Source organism: Coregonus lavaretus (assembly GCF_964263955.1).
Source record: "Coregonus lavaretus genome assembly, chromosome: 12".
In the NCBI taxonomy this organism is placed as follows: Eukaryota; Metazoa; Chordata; class Actinopteri; order Salmoniformes; family Salmonidae; genus Coregonus; species Coregonus lavaretus.
In genome coordinates this window covers 21,152,511-21,175,363 of record NC_139999.1, presented here as the reverse complement: position 1 = coordinate 21,175,363, position 22,853 = coordinate 21,152,511, and the positions used below count along the sequence as shown (strand labels likewise).

At 47.1% G+C, this 22,853-nt stretch overlaps 1 protein-coding gene across 1 annotated transcript in view; it reads left to right on the top strand.

The window, feature by feature from the left end:
- LOC311138976 (FYVE, RhoGEF and PH domain-containing protein 5-like) overlaps positions 1–22,853 on the top strand; it is a 75,842-nt gene that overhangs the window by 49,779 nt on the left and 3,210 nt on the right. Inside the window, exons 8-17 of the mRNA XM_084173790.1 lie at positions 138–294; positions 11,543–11,633; positions 16,941–16,991; positions 17,210–17,268; positions 18,763–18,834; positions 19,035–19,103; positions 20,752–20,835; positions 21,036–21,115; positions 22,296–22,392; positions 22,614–22,751. Coding sequence (XP_084029916.1) covers positions 138–294; positions 11,543–11,633; positions 16,941–16,991; positions 17,210–17,268; positions 18,763–18,834; positions 19,035–19,103; positions 20,752–20,835; positions 21,036–21,115; positions 22,296–22,392; positions 22,614–22,751 — 898 coding nt within the window. The remainder of the gene's footprint in view (positions 1–137; positions 295–11,542; positions 11,634–16,940; positions 16,992–17,209; positions 17,269–18,762; positions 18,835–19,034; positions 19,104–20,751; positions 20,836–21,035; positions 21,116–22,295; positions 22,393–22,613; positions 22,752–22,853) is intronic.

Sequence of the window (22,853 nt, the reverse complement as noted above, 5' to 3'; positions counted from 1 at the left end):
ATAACTTAACTGTCAACTGTTATTCAATAACTTAAATGTCAACTATTATTCAATAACTTACCTGTCAACTGTTATTCAATAATTTAACTGTCAACCAATCCGCCAAACCTCGACATGATTCTATTCCCCATCACCAGGGAGGAGAGCCAGCAGGTGGTGGATGTTATCCTGTCTCGTCGGGAGGAGTTTGCTGTGTTTGCTACCTATATCTCTGAGTATGACCGCAGCATGTCCCTACTGGCAGAGAGCTGCAAACTCAACCCTGCGTTCCATTACATCGTCAAGCAGTTTGAGGTAAGAGGCTAGACTTAGTTTGAGCTTAGCGACTACTTATTAAGGTGGAAGTCCTCTAACTAAAAACTAAATGTGAGTTTAGAGTCTGTAAACTAACCTCTGCATATGCAGGCTCAAAAGAATCAGTCCTGAGGCCATAGCTCCTGTACCTGCCAGTCTTGTGCAGGTTTCTCTATGAGCAGAGGGATTTACTATAACAATGTCTTTATTCAGCCAGGAGTTCCCCGTTGCATTTATATAGCAGCTTTAGTTTGTCATCCAGACTCCACTGGGAGTCAATGGCCTTTCCAAACTCCCTCTATTCTGCTCTGCTGTCCTCTATGGGACTGACCTTTTCAACGCGCTACTCTCATGTTTTATACCTTTCAAAGCCCGAACACATAGCTTTTTGTACTGTGAATCCCTTTATCTTGGCTGTCAACAGAACGTAGGAAGTAGTATCTGAGAGGATGTCATCAAGCTATATGCACGACTCCATAGTAAGCAAATTACTCCTCAGTTGAGTAGGGAGATATGTAATCAAGGCCCCTAATGATGATGATAGGAACCATTAACCACGGCAGAGGATATTAAACATGCTCTCAGATAAGACCATTGGGATGCAACAATGGATTTCTCATTTCCACTCCAGGCATGGTCTGGCCTATAGAATTGATTCAGTGCTCATATAGTAGAAATCTCTCACATGCTCCAGGTCACCTAGCTTACCCTGTTAAGTCCTATTGATTGGTAATGTTAGAGTTAGCAGTTTGACTTTTAGAATGATTGCTTATCTTTGTGCAAGAATAATGCACTATTTCTACAGTAAATTGACCTTTGTGTTATGAAGTATTTCAATGAATTTACCACATTAAATTAAATCAACTCAAGTTTCATTATAAATATGTTAATTTTGGAAATTAGTCTTGGCTCTACATGCTACCAAGATTCTACCCAAAACCGCCCACAGATATGCATAACATACTGTTTTTTGCATATTCATGAGTTAGCGGTTCCTAGCCATATTTTGATGCATAGTGATTGGTGGACGTAATGATTCTACGCATCTCAATGGTGATTAGGATCACAACCCGACAAGGAAGCAACTGTCTCAGCTCATGAATATTCAGGAGCAGCTGCCCTCACCAGAGATACTGTGGTTCCACAGGACTACGATAGGACAGGCAATGAGAGAGAGAGAGAGAGAGAGAGAGAGAGAGAGAGAGAGAGAGCGGAGCAAGTTAGCTACAGCAGGAAAATAATCCTGCAGCAACAGGAAATGTGGAAATAGTGCATGGATTATAATTAATGGACACTTTTGTAGGGGTTAATATTTTTTGTATGGAAAAATCTAGTCAAAGTTTCAAATTGGAAATTACAAACTTCAGAAGCCTTTTCAAACCTCAAATACACTACACGTTTTAAAATGTCTGCATTGCAGGAAAGATGTCCTGCAACATGGTGATCAAATTAAGATCTTACATCTGTAGATAAAATCGAATTTTCAGTAAATGCATGACAGAAACAAGCAGAAAGCAAATCTAGGATTTTATGCTCAAATATGAACACTTTGGGGAATATTCTGAATATGAATGTTATTCCTAGTTAAAAGCTTTTACTAGAAATAACACCCCCTCGGCCTGGCTGTGTAGTGGTTACATCAGAGACAGTAAGAGGTGACAGAGGTGTGATGGATGCTGTGTGTTGTGAGAGGACTGCCAGGTGACTCCTTCTGTGTGACCTCCCTGTAATGAGACACAAAGGGCTCTCTGGGACAGTAGTAGGGACCCAGATCACAGCCAGAGTCACAGACACATAGCTGAGAGAGACAGTAGGCCTATTTTATCTTGCTATTTATCCTGCTATGGCAGTTTATCCAATGATCAATGCAGGAAGTGGTTGTTATTATGCCAGATGACTAAGTAGATGATTTGTGTATACTTTATATCTCTTCATTATACATTTTTTTTTTCTGGGGTTAATTTTGAAAGCTTGAAGGAGTTTGTCCTTCATATATTGTCCTCTGCCCTCTCTCACACTCTCTCTCTCTCTCTCTCTCTCTCTCTCTCTCTCTCTCTCTCTCTCTCTCTCTCTCTCTCTCTCTCTCTCTCTCTCTCTGTCTCTCTGTCTCTCTGTCTCTCTCTCGCTCTCTCTCTCTCTCTCTCTCTCTCTCTCTCTCTCTCTCTCTCTCTCTCTCTCTCTCTCTCTCTCTCTCTCTCTCTCTCTCTCTCTGTCTCTCTGTCTCTCTGTCTCTCTCTCGCTCTCTCTCTGTCTCTCTGTCTGTGTACTAGTGAGGGAAGTGGACAGTTAAGCTCTTTAAGCATTGGTCCAGCAGTGTTGTGGGGTGTAATTTCATTGTGGATGTGGTGATGACAGTGATGAAGTAGCTATGGTCTGTGATCAGATCACCATAGGAACTTACAGGATTAGCCCATCTTCAGTCAATTTGTTGTTTACTGTGCTGCTATATACAGCGGCCAATGGTGTGTGTGTGTGTGTATGTGTGTGTGTGTGTTTTTATAATATTATATTGAACGCTTGTGTGTTTGTGCCTAGGTGTTTGTGTTCCCTTGAGAAGGAAACACAGAAGGAAGCAAGTGTGTGTGTGTGTGTGTGTGTGTGTGTGTGTGTGTGTGTGTGTGTGTGTGTGTGTGTGTGTGTGTGTGTGTGTGTGTGTGAGATGCAGCAGGTGCACAGAGAGAGATAAAGACTGTGTGATGGTGTGAAATCCCAGTATAGGCAGCTGGGCAATGAGGCAGACACAAGCTAATTAGAGATGCAGCCTCCTTTACAACTCCCCAATTAGATCAGCTGTGTGTGCAGCCAGTGAATCAGCTGGCCGTGTGTGTTTGTGTGTGTGTGCGCGCTGGCATGTGAACTGCAGACATCGCCTCTCTTTGGCTCACTGACCCAAACAACTACGCGGTAGTTATCGTATTTGGCTCACCACAGAAGCCACTTCCGCCATTCAATTGGATCAAAATGTATATGAACAAGCGACACTTGAGGAGCTGGTGTTCTGTCAGTGAGAGGTTTTAATGATGGGATGTTGTTATTGAACAGGGAGGGGAACATTTTAAGGGTAATCCAAAGAGAAAGGAAACACAACTGAGCTAATGTATTGTAGTATTTTATTGGGACACTCTTCCTGGGGTCCGAACAGATTTTTTAAATATTTGTTTTATACATAATATGCATAATGTAATATACATAATGTACATAACACTACATAAAATACATAACACTACATAATACTACATAATACTGTATAATACTACATAATCTCCTGCTTCTGCCTCATGCTTCAGAAACAGTAGATGGCTCCTGCCCTATGAGCCGTTCCGGTTCGCACGAGCCAAGGCTCGTGCAAGGCCACCCACCTACATAATAAAATACAAAATCTTTTTTTTTTTTTTAATTTTTTTTTTTAATTTTTTTTTTATATTTTTTTTTTTTAGTCATTTAGCAGACGCTCTTATCCAGAGCGACTTACAGTTAGTGAATACATATTTTTTTATACTGGCCCCCCGTGGGAATCGAACCCACAACCCTGGCGTTGCAAACACCATGCTCTATCAACTGAGCTACATCCCTGCCGGCCATTCCCTCCCCTACCCTGGACGACGCTGGGCCAATTGTGCGCCGCCCATGAGTCTCCCGGTCGCGGCCGGCTGCGACAGAGCCTGGATTCGAACCAGGATCTCTAGTGGCACAGTTAGCACTGCGATGCAGTGCCTTAGACCACTGCGCCACTCAGGAGACGTCAAAATATCAAAATGTCTGTGTCTCTTGACAGTCCTCGTTGTGCCGTAAGGTGTTCTTTTATCTGGTTTTGTCACACCCTGGCTCTGGGACTCTATATGTTGAGCCAGGGTGTGTTCATTCTGTGTGTTCATTTTCTATGTTGGGTATTCTAGTTTGTTTGATTCTATGTTTGACGATGTGACTCCCAATCAGAGGCAACGAGTGTCAGCTGTTTGCTGGTTGTCTCTGATTGGGAGCCATATTTAAACTGTATGTTTTCCCTTGGGGGTTGTGGGTTTTTGTTCCTTATTCGGTCAGTGTAACCGTGGACTTCACGAGTCGTGTTTTGTTTGTATTTAGTACTTTAATTAAATAAAGTCATGTTCGTTTCACACGCTGCGCCTTGGTCTACTCTCCTTTACGACGATCGTGACAGAAAAACCCACCGTACAAGGACCAAGCAGCGTGTCCAGGAGCAGGCAGCCTGGTCATGGGAGGAAGCGCCAGGAAAGGAGATGGAGAGGCTGGCGATGGCCCAGGTGGGCAAAGTGTGGTCCTGGGAGGACATGCTCGGGGGCAAGGGACCTTGGGGTAGGATCAAGGCCCTGGCGAGAGAGGAGCAGCGGCGTCAGCAGTGCCATCGTCGGACGGACGAGAGGCACCCCCAAGAATTTTTTAGGGGGGGGCACACGGCATGGGCGACTGGGCAGCAGGAGGCTGCCACAGGGCGAAATAGGAGAAGAGGAGAGAAGGCCACCGGGTTACGGGAGCCATTGGCGAGAGGAGGGAAGGAAGTCGTAGAGGCACGGCGAGAGGGACTGAGGTGTATTGCCAGTCCGGTCCGGCCCGTTCCTGATCCCCGTTTAAAGCCAGTGGTGTGTGTTCCCAGTACGGTCCGGCCTGTCCCTGCTCCACGCACCAAACCTACGGTGTGCGTCGCCAGCCCTGCCCGGCCTGTTCCTGCTCCACGCACCAAACCTACGGTGTGCGTCGCCAGCCCAGCCCGGCCTGTCCCTGCTCCACGCACCAAACCTACGGTGTGCGTCGACAGCCCAGCCCGGCCTGTCCCTGCTCCACGCACCAAACCTACGGTGTGCGTCGCCAGCCCAGCCCGGCCTGTCCCTGCTCCACGCACCAAGCCTACGGTGTGCGTCGACAGCCCTGCCCGGCCTGTTCCTGCTCCACGCACCAAACCTACGGTGTGCGTCGCCAGCCCAGCCCGGCCTGTCCCTGCTCCACGCACCAAGCCTACGGTGTGCGTCGACAGTCCTGTCCGGCCTGTCCCTGCTCCACGCACCAAGCCTACGGTGTGCGTCGACAGCCCAGCCCGGCCTGTCCCTGCTCCACGCACCAAGCCTACGGTGTGCGTCGTCAGCCTGGTCCAGCCCGTTCCTGCCACTCGCACCAAGCCAGGGGTGCGAGTCGTCAGCCTGGTCCAGCCCGTTCCTGCCACTCGCACCAAGCCAGGGGTGCGAGTCGTCAGCCTGGTTCAGCCCGTTCCTGCTACTCGCACCAAGCCCGGGGGGCGAGTCGTCAGCCTGGTAAGACCGGTCAGCTGCTCCACAACGGAGCGTAAGCAATCCGCTCCGTCAATGTCCAGTCCAGATCCAGCCAGCGGGGTCAGACCGGACCAGGGGCGCTACGGGGGAATTATGGAGGGGTGGTGGTCAAGGCCGGAGCCGGAGCCGCCTCCGAGGAGGAATGCCCACCCAGCCCTCCCCTGTTTGGGGTTTTGTTGAGGCGCGGTCGCAGTCCACGCCTTTAGGGGGAGGTACTGTCACACCCTGGCTCTGGGACTCTATATGTTGAGCCAGGGTGTGTTCATTCTGTGTGTTCATTTTCTATGTTGGGTATTCTAGTTTGTTTGATTCTATGTTTGACGATGTGACTCCCAATCAGAGGCAACGAGTGTCAGCTGTTTGCTGGTTGTCTCTGATTGGGAGCCATATTTAAACTGTATGTTTTCCCTTGGGGGTTGTGGGTTTTTGTTCCTTATTCGGTCAGTGTAACCGTGGACTTCACGAGTCGTGTTTTGTTTGTATTTAGTACTTTAATTAAATAAAGTCATGTTCGTTTCACACGCTGCGCCTTGGTCTACTCTCCTTTACGACGATCGTGACAGGTTTTTAATCTGGTTTTATTGCTAGCTTGAGTTACCTGGGATGGCTGAGAGTTCCATGTAGTCATGGCTCTATTTAATACTGTGTATTTCCCAGCCTCTGTTCTGGACCTGGGGACTGTGAAGAGACCGCTAATTGCATGTCTTGTGTTGTACCGATGAGTGTCCGAACTGTGTGCCAACTGCTTGAACAGATTGTTTGGTACCTTCAACACATCAACACCTCGCACAAAGACCGATAGTGACGCAGTCAAGGTCTCCTCAACTTTGTGCCAAGAGAGATTGACATGCACATTATTGGCATCCACCCTCCGTGTACTAAGTGCAATACATGCTGCTCTGTTCTGGACTAACTGCAATTTACCAATGTTCCTCTTTGCCGCACATGACCAGTATTTATTTTATTGTCGTAGCCGATGTGTATACTGTTGAGTCGTCAGCGTACATAGACATACAGGCATTATTCAAGGTCAGTGGAAGGTCATTAGTAAAAACAGAAAACAATAATGGCCCTAGCTGGCTTCCCTGCAGTACACCACACTCAACTGAATTTGCATTAGAGAGGCTTCCATTAAAGAAAACCCTCTGTGTTCTATTAGATAGGTAACTCTCAATCTATGATAAGGCAGAGAATGAAAATCCATAACACCTACGTTTTTTCAGCAATATGTTATGATCAAAGCTATCAAAAGCTGCACTGAAATCTATCAAAAAAGCTCCCACAATCTTCTTACTATCAATTTCTTTCAGCCAATCATCAGTCATTTGTGTCAGTGCCGAGCATGTTGAGTGCCCTTCCCTATAAGCATGCTGAAAGTCTGTTGTTAATTTGTTTTCTGTAAAATATCTTTGTATTTGGTCAAACACCATTTTTTCCAAAGGTTTGCTAAGCGCGGGTGACAGGCTGATTGGTCAGCTGTTTGAACCATTAAAGAGTGCTCTGCTATTCTTGGGCAGCGGAATTACCTTTGCCTCCCTCCAGACCTGAGGGCACACACCGTCTTCTAGGCTTAAATTGAAGATGTGGAAAACAGGAGTCACAATGTGTTCTGCTACTAACCTCAGCAGTGTACCATCCAGTTTGTCAGTACCAGGTGGCTTGTCCTTATTTATAGATAGCAATCATTTTTTCAGCGCTTCCACACCCACTTTGCGGAACTCAAAACTACAGTGCTTGTCTTTCATTATTTGGTCCGTTATGCATGAATATGAAGGCTCAGCGTTTGTTGTTTGCATGTCATGCCTAAGTATGCTAATCTTGAAAACAAAAAAGTTATTAATGTGGTTGGCAATATCAAAGGGTTTTGTTATGAACAAGCCATCTGCCTCAACGAAGGATGGAGCAGAGTTCGTTTTTTTGCATTCAATTTCATTTAAAGTACTCCAGAGCTTTTTACTATCATTCTTTATATATTTATCTTTGTTCCATAGTGTAATTTCTTCTTATTTTTGTTTAGTTTAGTTTCAATTTACTGTATGTTTGCCAGTCTGCTGTGTTGTCGGAATTATTTGCTATTCCCTTTGCCTCATCCCTCTCAGCCATACAGTTTTTCAATTCATCTATCCATGGGTGTTTTGCAGTTCTAACAGTCCGTTTCTTAATGGGTGCATGCCTATCAGTAACCGTAATAAGCAGTTTCATAAATGCTTCAAGTACTGCGTCAGGTTGTTCCTCATTAAACACATCAGATCAACAAATATTCGACATAGGTATTATTGCAAAACCTCTTGTATGATCGCTTATACACAATTTTAGGTCCAGTCTTTGGAACTTTGGTTTTTCTAGATATTATATTATGATCAATACATCCAATGGATTTGGATAATGCTTTAGAGCAGATTTCTGCAGCGTTAGTAAAGATGTGATCAATACATGTGGATGATTTAGTTCCTGTTCTGTTTGGAAATACCCTGGTAGGTTGACTGATAACCTGAACCAGATTGCAGGCATCAGTTACAGCTTAAAGCATATTTTTTAGTGGACAGCTTGATGATAATCAGTAAATATTTAGGTTACCCAGAAAATATATCTCTCTGTTGATATCACAAACATTATCGAGCATTTCACACATGTAGTCCAAATACTGACTTTTAGCACTCAGTGGTGTATAGCAACTTCCTATGAGAATAGGCTTTAGGTGAGGCAGATGAACCTGTAGCCATATTACTTCTACATCATCTGATATGAGATCCTCTCTCAGCCTACAGTGAGGGAAAAAAGTATTTGATCCCCTGCTGATTTTGTACGTTTGCCCACTGACAAAGAAATGATCAGTCTATAATTTTAATGGTAGGTTTATTTGAACAGTGAGAGACAGAATAACAACATCAAAATCCAGAAAAACGCATGTCAAAAATGTTATAAATTGATTTGCATTTTAATGAGGGAAATAAGTATTTGACCCCCTCTCAATCAGAAAGATTTCTGGCTCCCAGGTGTCTTTTATACAGGTAACGAGCTGAGATTAGGAGCACACTCTTAAATGGAGTGCTCCTAATCTCAGCTTGTTACCTGTATAAAAGACACCTGTCCACAGAAGCAATCAATCAATCAGATTCTAAACTCTCCACCATGGCCAAGACCAAAGAGCTCTCCAAGGATGTCAGGGACAAGATTGTAGACCTACACAAGGCTGGAATGGGCTACAAGACCATCGCCAAGCAGCTTGGTGAGAAGGTGACAACAATTGGTGCGATTATTCGTAAATGGAAGAAACACAAAAGACCTGTCAATCTCCCTCGGCCTGGGGCTCCATGCAAGATCTCACCTCGTGGAGTTGCAATGATCATGAGAACGGTGAGGAATCAGCCCAGAACTACACGGGAGGATCTTGTCAATGATCTCAAGGCAGATGGGACCATAGTCACCAAGAAAACAATTGGTAACACACTACGCCGTGAAGGACTGAAATCCTGCAGCGCCCGCAAGGTACCCCTGCTCAAGAAAGCACATATACATGCCCGTCTGAAGTTTGCCAATGAACATCTGAATGATTCAGAGGAGAACTGGGTGAAAGTGTTGTGGTCAGATGAGACCAAAATGGAGCTCTTTGGCATCAACTCAACTTGCCGTCTTTGGAGGAGGAGGAATGCTGCCTATGACCCCAAGAACACCATCCCCAACGTCAAACATGGAGGTGGAAACATTATGCTTTGGGGGTGTTTTTCTGCTAAGGGGACAGGACAACTTCACCGCATCAAAGGGACAATGGACGGGGCCATGTACCATCAAATCTTGGGTGAGAACCTCCTTCCCTCAGCCAGGGCATTGAGGATCGTGGATGGGTATTCCAGCATGACAATGACCCAAAACACACGGCCAAGGCAACAAAGGAGTGGCTCAAGAAGTAGCACATTAAGGTCCTGGAGTGGCCTAGCCAGACTCCAGACCTTAATCCCATAGAAAATCTGTGGAGGGAGCTGAAGGTTCGAGTTCCAAACGTCAGCCTCGAAACCTTAATGACTTGGAGAAGATCTGCAAAGAGGAGTGGGACAAAATCCCTCCTGAGATGTGTGCAAACCTGGTGGCCAAATACAAGAAACATCTGACCTCTGTGATTGCCAACAAGGGTTTTGCCACCAAGTACTAAGTCATGTTTTGCAGAGGGGTCAAATACTTATTTCCCTCATTAAAATGCAAATCAATTTATAACATTTTTGACATGCGTTTTTCTGGATTTTTGTTGTTGTTATTCTGTCTCTCACTGTTCAAATAAACCTACCATTAAAATTATAGACTGATCATGTCTTTGTCAGTGGGCAAACATACAAAATCAGCAGTGGATCAAATACTTTTTTCCCTCACTGTAACAGGAATCTGACACTGGACACACACACCTCCTCCATTTCCATTTCTATCTTTCCTATATATTCTATAACTATGTACATGTATAGCTACTACTGCATCATCCAAGGAATTATCTAAATGTGTTTCAGAGATTGCCAGAATATCAATGTTTTCGGATGTCTACATATGTTAATATGGGTTATTTTTATTCCTTTTCTGGGTTGCTTGTTTTTTTTTTGTGCTTTTCTGAGAGGCTGATCCGAGGTAGACATGTCAGTAACATTTACATTTGAGCCAATGGCACTGAGTTGGCTGCCCACATTGGGCTTCTTCCTAAGGCCAACAGTTTCAATGCAAGTCAGTGGAATTCAATTCTATGGGCATATGATTATTGCTGACAATACCCTCAGTGCTAATAGTTAAAGGATCATAGATTAGGTTGCTTACATTGACTACAGTTATATTTTTCTGGGATATAATACAATTTCCATGTCCTCTGTTGCTTATTATGACAGGGAGGACTGGAGCCCTACCAAACCCAGACCGTCAGTCTCTTAAGCAGTTTGCTATGTTGATAGAGATAATGCTGTAAAGTGCCTTTAGAGAGAGGGAGTGGAATAAAAGAGAGGGAGCGAAAGATAGAAAGAGAGAAAGATAATTTAGCTGATTGGGGGGGGGGGGGGGTTGACACTAGAATCCTGGTTCCAAATCGTTGCTCTATTTTTACTCTGGCTCTTCAAGGCTCCATCTCTGATCATGAAGACAAAGGTGTGTGTTGCCTCTTAATTCTCCCCTTTACACAGTAAGCAATATTATCTCACCAGCCCTGTGTATGTGCGTGCATGTGTGTGTTCCACAGATACCCAGTGTAAATTAAGGGATGGTTGTCTCAGTCCCGTGGGGTGTTATCTCTCCCTCTCTAATGACGAATGAGGCTCTATTGGATTAGGAGGATCCTCAGTCAGTGCTGATGTGTGTACCTGCTCTCCCGCCACACTCTTAGAAAAAAGGTGCTATCTAGCTGTCCCCATACAAGAACCCTTTGAAGAACCCTTTTTGGTTCCAGGAAGAACCCTTTACACAAAGGATTCTACATGGAACCCAAAGGAGTTTTATCTGGAACTAAAAGGGTTATTTCTACCTGGAACCAAAAATGGTTATCCTATGGGGACAGCCGAAGAACCCTTTTGGAACCCTTTTTTCTAAGAGTGCACTGCTCTGGGCCCTCTGTATTATAGACCCTCTCTGGGACTGGGAATACATATCTGTCAGACACAATTAGCCCCTGATGGATTTTTTTGATCTTTCTCTTATTGTCTTTTTCTCCCTTCTCCCCTTAAGTAATTCCATAGGGCAGAAGAATAGGGTCGATTCAGGGTTCAGGGTTCAGAGGTCAGGTTGGTGGTCAATCGTTCTGGCATGGTTATATAAGCATTCCCTTTGTCATCTATGACATTTGAACTGAGGTCACTTAGGTAGAGTAGTGTGTGTGTGTGCATTGTATTATCTATGTGCGTGTGTGAGGTTGTGTGTTCATGTCTGTGCGCAATGCATGTGTGTATGTTCCGCAGTTAAGCATGTGAGCGTGTATTAACCTGACAATGTGTTTATGTGTTCAGAAGCAGGGCCCAGAAGGAGCTCAGGTCCCACTGAGGCATCAGCTGCTGCAGGTCATTGTGAGAGTCCTCCAGTATCGCATGCTGCTCACAGGTACCCTACACTCACCTCATTATTGTCACGTTGTATAATGATAGAAGACACACGCAAGAATACGTAATAGGATTTTTTATTGCTCTACCCAACATAAGGTACGTCATGAAAAACTACGGGGAAGAAGCCCAAAACAAACATGTATATATATATATAACACAGGGATGTAACCCAAAAAAAAGAGCGAGGTGTAAACCTCTAAATAATACACGGGACGAGACCCATAATAACAAGTGCACAATTATATGGTATGTAAACCGTAATACAATATACAGTAACACGTAGCACGAAAGCCAATACAACAGAGCACAGGTACTCACGAGACCAACGGACATGGGACAATAATCGACAAGGACAATGGGGAACAGTGGGCACATATATACACAAACTAATCAGGTGGAATGGGAACCAGGTGTGCGTAATGAGACAAGACATTCCAGGGTTGGTGGTAATGATCCAGGTCAGTGACGCCTAGAAGGCCAGTGACGTAGACCTCCGGAGCTGGTGAATGGAATGAGCAGCAGTACCGGAGGGATCCGTGACAGTTCCCCGGCCTCAGGGATGACCATAGGAACGCGGTGCGGGTCGGTCAGGGCGCCGACAGTGAAAATCCCTGGTTAGCGAAGCATCCAGGATGTCCACCGCAGGAACCCAGCACCGCTCCTCCGGGCCGTACCCCTCCCAGTCGATGAGGTACTGGAGACGCCCTTGCCCGACGCCTCGAATCCAGGACTTCACGAACCGAGTACGCCGGACCTCCCTTGATGTCCAGAGGAGGAGGCGGAGTGTCACTGGGTCCAGCCTCAGCGAGGGGACCAGGCACCATTGGCCTGAGGAGAGACACATGAAAAGTTGGGTTAATGCGGTAATCAGCAGGGAGTTGCAAATGGTACGTTACCTCATTAACCCTCCTCAGGACTTTAAACGGCCCCACAAACCGCGGGCTCAGCTTCCGGCAGGGCAAGCAGAGGGGCAGGTTCCGGGTGGAGAGCCAGACCCGGTCGCCTGGAGAGAAAACAGGCGCCTCACTGCGGTGGAGGTCGGCCTGTTCCTTGTGCCGACGCACGGCCCGCTGGAGACGAGTGTGCGCAGCGTTCCAGATCTCCTCAGAGCGCCAAAACCACTCGTCCACCGCAGAGACCTTAGTCTGGCTCGGATGCCAAGGTGCCAGGGCCGGCTGATACCCCAACACGCACTGGAAAGGAGTGAGGTTAGTGGAGGAGTGCCGGAGGGAATTCTGCGCGTACTCAGCCCAAGGTAGAAAATCCGCCCACTTCCCCAGCCGGTCATGACAGTAACACCTCAAGAACTTGCCCACTTCCTGATTGACCCTCTCCCCCAGCCCATTAGCTTGAGGACGGTCCCCAGAGGTGAGATTGATCGTGACCCCCAGGTGTTCCATGAATGCTTTCCATACGCGTGAGGTGAACTGAGGGCCACGGTCTGACACAATGCCCTCCGGGATCCTGTAGTGTTGGAAGATGTGCGTAAAAAGAGCCTACGCGGTTTGCATGGCTGACGAGAGCCCAGGCAGAGGAAGGAGGCAACAAGCCACAATGACGAGAACGGTGGTGTTCCCCTAGGAGGGGGGAAGGTCAGTGACAAAGTCCACTGAGAGGTGAGACCAGGGTCGTTGTGGAACCGGCAGGGGAAGGAGCTTTCCATAAAGGAGGTGTCTGGGTGTCTTTGACTGGGCACAGATGGAGCAGGAAGAGACGTAAACCCGGACGTCCCTAGCCAAGGTGGGCCACCAGTACTTCTCAGTCAGGCAGGCGATGATACGGCCTATCCCAGGATGACCCGACACCGGCGCCGTGTGCGCCCAGGAAAGGAGGTGGTCCCGCACACCCGTGGGCACGTAGGCGCGGTTCTCCTGGCACTGTGCAGGTGCGGGTTCCATACGCAGGGCCTTCCGTATGTGGACGTCCACGTCCCACACCACTGCCGTGATGATACGGAACGGAAGGATGATGGGGGTCTCCTCTCCCTGCCTCTCCTCTGCGTCATAGAGGTGAGACAGGGCATCCACCTTCACGTTCTTCGAGCCTGGCCTATAGGAAAGCGTTAATTGGAACCTGGCGAAGAATAGAGCCCACCTGGCCTGTCTCGGGTTTAGCCTCTTTGCTGCCCTGATGTACTCCAGGTTGCGGTGGTCCGTCCACACCAGGAAAGGGTGTTGGACCAGGAAAGGGTGTTTGGACCCCTCCAGCCAGTGCCTCCACGCCTTTAGAGCCTTCTTGACCACCAAGAGTTCCTGGTCCCCTACGTCGTAGTTCCTCTGGGCGGGGCTCAGCTGCTTGGAATTGAAGGCACAGGGCCGCAATTTTGGAGGGGTTCCGGTGCGCTGGGACAGCACTGCCCCGACTCCTACTTCGGAGGCATCCACCTCGTCGATGAAGGGGAGTGAGGGGTCGGGATGTGCCAGCACGGGAGCAGTGGTGAAGCGTGCCTTCAGTGTCTCGAACGCCCTCTCCGCCTCCACCATCCAACGAAGCCGCTGGGGACCTCCTCTCAGCAGGCAGGTAAGAGGTGCTACCACCGTGCTGAAGCACCGGATGAACCTCCAGAAATAGTTGGCGAACTCCAGGAATCACTGGACTGCTTTCACGGAGTTGGGGATGGGCCATGACCTGACTGCACTGACGCGTTGCTCCTCCATCTCCACTCCCTCCGTGGAAATGAGGTAGCCCAAAAAGGACATGGACCGCTGGAAAAACATTTTTCTTGTTTAACATATAGATTATGCTCCAACAGTCTTCCCAGCACAGACCTGACTAACGAGACATGCTGGGCATGGCCAGCAGAATATACCAAAATGTCACCTATATAAACCACTACACCCTGTCCCAGCATGTCCCGAAACACTTCGTTAATTTTTTTTAATTTTTTTTTTATTTATTTCACCTTTATTTAACCAGGTAAGCCAGTTGAGAACAAGTTCTCATTTACAACTGCGACCTGGCCAAGATAAAGCAAAGCAGTGCGATAAAAACAACAACACAGAGTTACATATGGGGTAAAACAAAACATAAAGTCAAAAATACAACAGAAAATATATATACAGGCCTGGAAGACTAAAGGAGCATTAGACAGGCCAAAGGGCATTACGAGTATGCCCTTTGGTGGTCGTGGAAAAGGCTGCTTTCCATTCGTCGCCTGCACGAATGCGCACCAGATTGTAGGCACTCCTCAAGTCCAGTTTCGTGAAGTACTGCGCCCTGTGCATTTGTTCGACGATGGTTGGGATGAGGGGTAAAGAATAGCTGAACTTAACGGTAGCTTTATTCAGTGTTCGATAATCAATGCAGGGGCGCAGTCCCCCATCTTTCTTCTTAACAAAAAATAAACTAGAGGAGGCTGGTGACGTAGAGGGGCGGATAAAACCCTGTAGGAGGCTCTCCAGTACGTAGGTCTCCATGGCCTCGGTCTCCGCGTAGGAGAGGGGATAGATATGTCCTCTCTGGAGGGCTGCGTCAGACAGCAGGTCAATGGCACAGTCCCAGGGGCGATGAGGAGGCAGGCGTGTAGCCGGGGTCTTAGAGAAAACCCGGTGCAGATCCTGGTATTCCTCCGGTAAATCCACTTGAGTGACGTGGACCGGACTTTCCACCGTAGTGGTGTTGACAGACACTGCGAGACACCTCCCCTGACACTCCTGCGACCAACCCAGCAGTCTCCTCTCGGGCCAGGAAATAACAGGGTTATGCCAACTCAACCAGGGGAGACCTAAAACAATGGGGTGTGTGGGGGTGTCTATAATCAAAAAGGTGATCTGTTCTAAATGAGTGTCATGGGTCAGCAGAGAAACGGGAACAGTGATGTGATGTACGAGCCCTGTCTCTATTGGACGATTATCCAGGGCTCGAACCAGAATGGGTGACTGTAGGTGAACCAAAGGAATGCGTAATGCAGTGGCCAGTGCGCTATCTAAAAGATTCCCGGCAGCTCCGGAATCAATCAGAGCTAACGGGAGTGAGGGGCTAGGGTATTCAGGATTTAATGGAAAAACACACTGGTTGAGTTGACAGAAAAGGTGAAGAGATCTTGCATCCTACCTGGGTTGGAGCAGGGGAATTCCCTGGCTTGTCACGTCCTCGCCTATTAGTGGATAGAGGGCAGGTCGGGGAGAAATGACCCCTTTCTCCACAATAGGAGCAGAGGCCCAGATTCCTCCTTCTCCTATGCTCTGCCTCGTGCAAACGTGCAGAGCCCACCTCCATCGGCTCTGGCCACGGAGCAGGTGTAGCCATGGGCTCCGGATTCCGCGCAGGTCTTCATCGGGACCGCAGGAGGTTGTCCAACCGGATCGCCATGCTGATGAGCTGGTCGAGTGACAGGTTGTCATCACGGCAGGCTAACTCCATCTGTACCTCCTCCTGCAGTCCGCTGAGGAAAACGGTGACCAGAGCCGACTCCTTCCATCCGGTGGAGGCCGCGATGGTCCGGAACTCCAGGGCGAACTCCGAGGCGGTCCTAGATCCCTGGCGTAGTCAGAGTAGACACTCACCCCCCTCTCAGCCCTCCACAGGATGATCAAACAACGAGCGGAAGAAGAGGGTGAAGCGTTCATAGGACTCGACCTCAGGTCCGCCCATTTCCCAGACCGCAGCACCCCAGTCCAGTGCCCGTCCGGTCAGAGCCGAGATGACTGTGGCAACCCTGTCTCTCCCGGAGACTTCCTCCGCGTAGCGAGCGAGGTACAGGTCGCATTGCAGAAGGAATCCTTTGCATCTCGCTGGCGCGCCGTCAATGCGCTCCGGGAGGGACAGGGGTATTCCGCGGACCGGCTCAGATGGGACGGAGGCAGGTAGTGGTGGTGTGGGGGCTGGTGCCGGAACCGGTGCTGGAGACTGGAGCGACTGCACATTCCCTTCCAAATGCAGGATGGTTGCCAGCACGCTGTCCATGGCGCTGCCGAGTCTGTAGAGAGTCCTCATGATGCTGGACTGTCTCTACGATGGTCGCCAGCTCTGCCTTTCCCGCTGTCTCCTTTTAGGTGGGTCGATTATTCTGTCATGTTGTATAATGATAGAAGACAGGAGCAGGAATACGTAATAGGGTTTTTTATTTCTCTACCAAACATAAGGTACGTCATGAAAAACGACGGGGACAAAGCCCAAAGCAAACACGGTGAACGGAATGAGCAGCAGCACTGGGGGGATCCGTGACAATGATGTACTATTGCAATAATGTAATACTAACTATCATGGCTCTCGACCTTGAACAGTGTTACAGTATGTGGCATTCTACACATTATTAACCAGTTTATGTTTTTGACTAATTTGTCTGTGCCTTTCTTTTTTCTAGATTACTTAAATAACCTCTCCCCTGATTCTAAAGAATATGAGGATACACAAGGTATAGTCTTTTTTTCTGTAGTTTCTCCAATATACACCAACAATTCAGTTGTTTCTTCAGCAGTCAAACACACACACACACACACACACACACACACATACAGGCTGTTAGATACAATATCAGAGGTTAGTTGTTCAGGCAGAAACAGAGCTGTGTATACTCCCAGCATATTGATGTGCATTAACCCATTCTGTTTCTTTCTCCATTCACTGCTTCAGCTGCCTTAGTAATTGTGTCAGAGGCGGCAGACCAGGCTAATGACAATCTCAAGCAAGGGGTAAGTCAGTGTGTATGGGTGTTTCTGTATTTATTTCAGACTACTGTGTACATTTGTTCATGCAAGTGTTTACCAGAGGTGTACATGACAGCTCAGATTTCAGGTTTTCCCTGTGTAAATCCTTCTTCATTCTGGATGACAACACTATTGTGAGTGAAACCACGTCAATGATCTTGGAGACGCCTGTCTCTCTGCTCTCACTGGGCTCTGTTGTCTATTGATTAATGAGAGGGTGAGGAAAGATGATGTCATCAAAAGATCCCAGGTGCATCGTAACAAAGGGTGCAGTGTGAGAGAAGAAATGACTTACATTGTGAAGCAAACACACACCCTCACACAGATCATCCTAGAACAGATAAACTCTCTCCTCTCTCACATAATCCTTACCATCTCTCCCGTCTCTCACATAATCCTTACCACCTCTCCCTCTCTCACATAATCCTTACCATCCTTTTCTCTCTCACATAATCCTTACCATCTCTCCCCTCGCTCACATAATCCTTACTATCTCTCCCCTCTCTCACATAATCCTTACCATCTCTCCCCTCTGTCACATAATCCTTACCATCTCTCTCCCTCTCTCACATAATCCTTACCATCTCTTTCGTCTCTCACATAATCCTTACCATCTCTCCCCTCTCTCACATAATCCATACCATCTCTCCCCTCTCTCACATAATCCTTACCATCTCTCCCCTCTCTCACATAATCCTTACCATCTCTCCCCTCTCTCACATAATCCTTACCATCTCTCCCCTCTCTCACATAATCCTTACCATCTCTCTCCCTCTCTCACATAATCCTTACCATCTCTCCCCTATCTCACATAATCCTTACCATCTCTCCCCTCTCTCACATAATCCTTACCATCTCTCCCCTCGCTCACATAATCCTTACCATCTCTCCCCTCTCTCACATAATCCTTACCATCTCTCCCCTCTCTCACATAATCCTTACCATCTCTCCCCTCTCTCACATAATCCTTACCATCTCTCCCCTCTCTCACATAATCCTTACCATCTCTCCCCTCTCTCACATAATCCTTACCATCTCTCCCCTCTCTCACATAATCCTTACCATCTCTCCCCTCTCTCACATAATCCTTACCATCTCTCCCCTCTCTCACATAATCCTTACCATCTCTCCCCTCTCTCACATTATCCTTACCATCTCTCCCCTCTCTCATATCAATTTTTTTCTTTCCCCTTTCTCTTTATCTCTCCCTCTCTTACTCAAACACACACTCACTCCCTCCACGGCTCCTCTTCACTATCTCCTTCCTCTCCCGTCACACACACACACACACACACAGGATCCCTCTATCTCTTCCACTCCCATTCAGTTTCCAGCAGCACATCGCTTTCCGCCGCCCTCCTTCTCATTCACAAACAAACAAGGAGAGTTTCTCTCTTTCTCCATCTCTCACAGGAAAATCACTCGTTCTCTCACTCTCCTATCTTTGTCTCTCTCTCACCCTTTCTCTCTGACACACAGGATAATTTGATTCGGCTGGTCCACATTGAGTACAGCGTCAGAGGCAAGCGAGATCTACTCAAGCCAGGAAGGGTGAGATCAGTCTGCCTCTCTCTCCTCTCTATCTCTGGACATTGTTACTTTGTTCCACAAACATAACGTAAACAGTGAATAATACCAATCTCAGATCGTGGCCTACTAGGATTCCCACACAGGAACTAAAAGCCAAGTGATACTACAGTATAGGCAGCCCCTCTTGCTAACATTGTCTCTGTTTCTCTGTGTGTTTACAGGTGTTTGTGAAGGAAGGCACCCTAATGAAAGTGTCGAGGAAAAGCAGACAGCCCAGACACCTGTTTCTGGTAACTACTACCTGTCTAACTACTATGCTGTTCTTGTATCATTATAACTTTCACTATCTAATATTTCAGTATCACACATGGTGGTTATTCTGTTCATAGAAGGGTGGGGTCTCATCCAGGCTGGTAGAGGCAATCAGATATAGAGGGAGACAGGGCAAGGCAGAGAGAGGCCTAGAGAGGCCGAATGTATTGAGAGGCAGGAGGACAAGGCTACAGGGCCCCACCACACCCAGCCAGGGGCCTCCCTCTCTCAGGGCTTGTTTTTGAGGGGCCTGCTTCCTCACAGGATGTTTGGTGTGGGTTACTGGATGCTGGCTTCCTGTGCAGGGAGGGGACTGACAGAGCTGTGAAGGCCAGACACTGTTGGACGGGGGACGGGGGGGGACGGGGGGGCATAAAAACACAGTCTTAAGAAAGCAGATGGGAGAAAGAAGAAAATCATCTCAACAATTCAAGAAAGAGATATAGGAATCAGAGAGATGATTGTCTCCATGTCTCTCTCTCCATGTGTCTCTCTAAACTGGGTTGTATATGAGTGATGGTTGAGAGACTGATGTGTGTGAGTAACTGGGTAGCTCCTCTGGGGTAGATGGCTGGAGAGGGGCAGCAGGTGTAATATATGGGCCTTTAAGGAAAGTGAGTCCAAACAAAGAGGATGAAAGCCATCACTCACTTAGTGAAACTGAGGAGCAGCGCTCAACAACCATCAAGATACTGTCATGGCAACCAGAGGGGAGTCTTAAAGAGGAGAGAGCCGTGAGTGAAGGAAGGGATTAGGGGAGGATGGAGAAGAGAGGTACTGTCACAGGAGGGAAGAAACAGGTGAAGTACTTGAAGCAGAAGAGAGGAAGAGAAACGTGTTGGGAAAGGGAATGTGTAGTAGTTGGGCATCTAATGCATGGTCAAAATGGAGTTTGTAGGTTGTACTTGGTACACATCTCTTGCCTGGGGTCAGTTTGAGCAATCTGTATGTGGTGAGTTTGGGATGTGTGCTGCTGAGAGTGAGTGTGTGAGCCTGAGGCAGGGTGGGGTAGGCCTGCAGTGTGAGCACCACTAGAGGTTACAGTCAGGACTGTAGGGTCACGTGCTGTTTTGTCCCTGCTGAGCTTGTGTTGTTGTTGTGGTGGCTGGTTCCAGAGCCTCCACCCAGACCAGGCAGGCTCTCAGAGCAGCTGGGAGCTGGAAGGGAACGGGCAGAGAATTCCTGGATGCTGCCTTATGGGCCACGGAGGTTTAGAGCACACATGACGTGTGACTAATGATGTCACCACTTTTGTCCCACTCTAAATAAGGCCCTTCAACACAATAGGCTGAAGTATGTTCTGAGGATTACAGTACGTTGGGTGTGATAAGCAAATAAACGTTGCTGCCTTATTATCATGTAGCCTTTGTTGTGTGTTACATGGGAATGTCTGGTTTGAGGGGTAAACGTGTGAATAATATGGAAATCCAAAGCTGTTTTTGTGCGACTCAGGAGATTCCCCATGAATTGCTAAAGCTTATAGTGCCCCCCCCCTGTGGCATCAGGGTTACACTAACCAGATATTTGAATGATATATACATTTCAGGCTGGCAGTCAGGCTATACATGCACACATTAAGCTATGATTGTAATGATCCCTCTAACCCTCTGTTTCTGTCTCCACCAGATGAATGACGTGATGCTGTACACCTACCCTCAGCAGGATGGTAAATACAGGTTGAAGAACACTCTCTATCTGTCTGGGATGAAGGTGAGTCCCTCCCCCTCCCACAGAGATGACCTTCCCTGACCCTTCACCCCTGACCTATGGCTGTGTCAACACGTCTTGCTGTCTGTCTTGTCTGTCTGTTGGTCTGTCTTGTATGTATGTCTGTCTGTCTTGGTGTGTGTGTGTGTGTGCTCACTGTGTGCTGAATGTGCTATGCTGTGCTGTGTGTCCTGTTCTCCCAGGTCAGTATACCTGTCATAGACAACGTGCTTAATTCACTGAGGATCGAGGTATCTGACATCACCATCACCTTGTCAGCCAGGTGAGTCAAAGCAGAGGACACCTGTCTGGGGCTTTGTACAAGGCTTGTCCATTGGTTAGATACAGTATTTATGTACAGTACCAGTCAAAAGTTTGGACACACCTACTCATTCAAGGGTTTTTCTTTATTTTTACTATTTTCTACATTGTAGAATAATAGTGAAGACATCAAAACTATGAAATAACAATTCCAATATGGAATCATGTAGTAACCAAAAAAGTGTTAAACAAATCAAAATATATTTTATATTTGAGATTCTTCAAAGTAGCCACCCTTTGCCTTGATGACAGCTTTGCACATTCTTGGCATTCTCTCAACCAGCTTCACCAGGAATGCTTTTCCAACAGTCTTGAAGGAGTTCCCACATATGCTGAGCACTTGTTGGCTGCTTTTCCTTCACTCTGCAGTCCAACTCATCCCAAACCATCTCAACTGGGTTGAGGTCGGGTGATTGTGGAGGCCAGGTCATCTGATGCAGCACTCCATCACTCTCCTTATTGGTCAAATAGCCCATACACAAACCAGATGGGATGGCGTATCACTGCAGAATGCTGTGGTAGCCTTGCTAGTTAGGTGTGTCTTGAATTCTAAATGAATCACAGACAGTGTCACCTTTAAAGCACCATCACACCTCCTCCTCCATGGGAACCACACATGCAGAGATCATCATTTCTCAGAACTGTCATTTCTCTTTGATTATTTGAGCTGTTCTTGCCATAATATGGACTTGGTCTTTTACCAAATAGGGCTATCTTCTGTATACCTTGTCACAACACAACTGATTGGCTCAAACGCATTAAGAAGGAAAGAAATTCCACAAATTAACTTTTAACAAGGCACACCTGTTCATTGAAATGCATTCCAGGTGACTGCCTCATGAAGCTGGTTGAGAGAATGCCAAGAGTGTGCAAAGCTGTCATCAAGGCAAAGGGTGGCTACTTTGAAGAATCTCAAATATAAAATATATTTTGATTTGTGTAACACTTTTTGGGTTACTACATGATTCCATATGTGTTATTTCATAGTTTTGATGTCTTCACTATTATTCTACAATGTAGAAAATAGTAAAAAATAAAGAAAAACCCTTGAAGGAGTAGGTGTGTCCAAACTTTTGACTGGTACTGTATACATGTATAATTATGTGTACAGCCTCAACACATATCTGTTTCTGTGTCTCTAGCTCCTGTGGAGAGAGGGAGGACTGGTTCCACACGCTGAGTCGGGCCATAGCAGACCATGCTGCAGGCCTTTGTACCTTTGGTGGCCCCTGCAGTGAGGTAATGAGTTAACCCCTAAATGACTCAGTAAAGGACATACCATTAAAGCTCACTTGTATACAATTGAACGTGTAAAATGTATAAAATGCAAATAAGGTTGTTAACGTTGTCGTAACATTGTGGTAAAGTTGTTGTATTGTTGTTGTACCATTGTGGTGACGTTGTTGTAACATTGTTGTGACAATGTGGTAACGTTGTGGTAACGTCGTTTCCCCATGCAGGGACGTGAGAAGCTGTGGATGGCCCTGGGGGAGGCAGCTCCAGTGCTGGTGCCCGTGTCTCATGTGATGATGTGTATGAGCTGTACCTCTGACTTCAGCTTGACCCTGAGACGTCACCACTGCAACGCCTGTGGGAAGGTCAGACACACACCTTACTGTAGGAGCATCTCACTCATACTGCTGTTACAGGACAACATCCTGACCCCAGCCCAACCCACTGTTTTACATTATCCTGCCAGA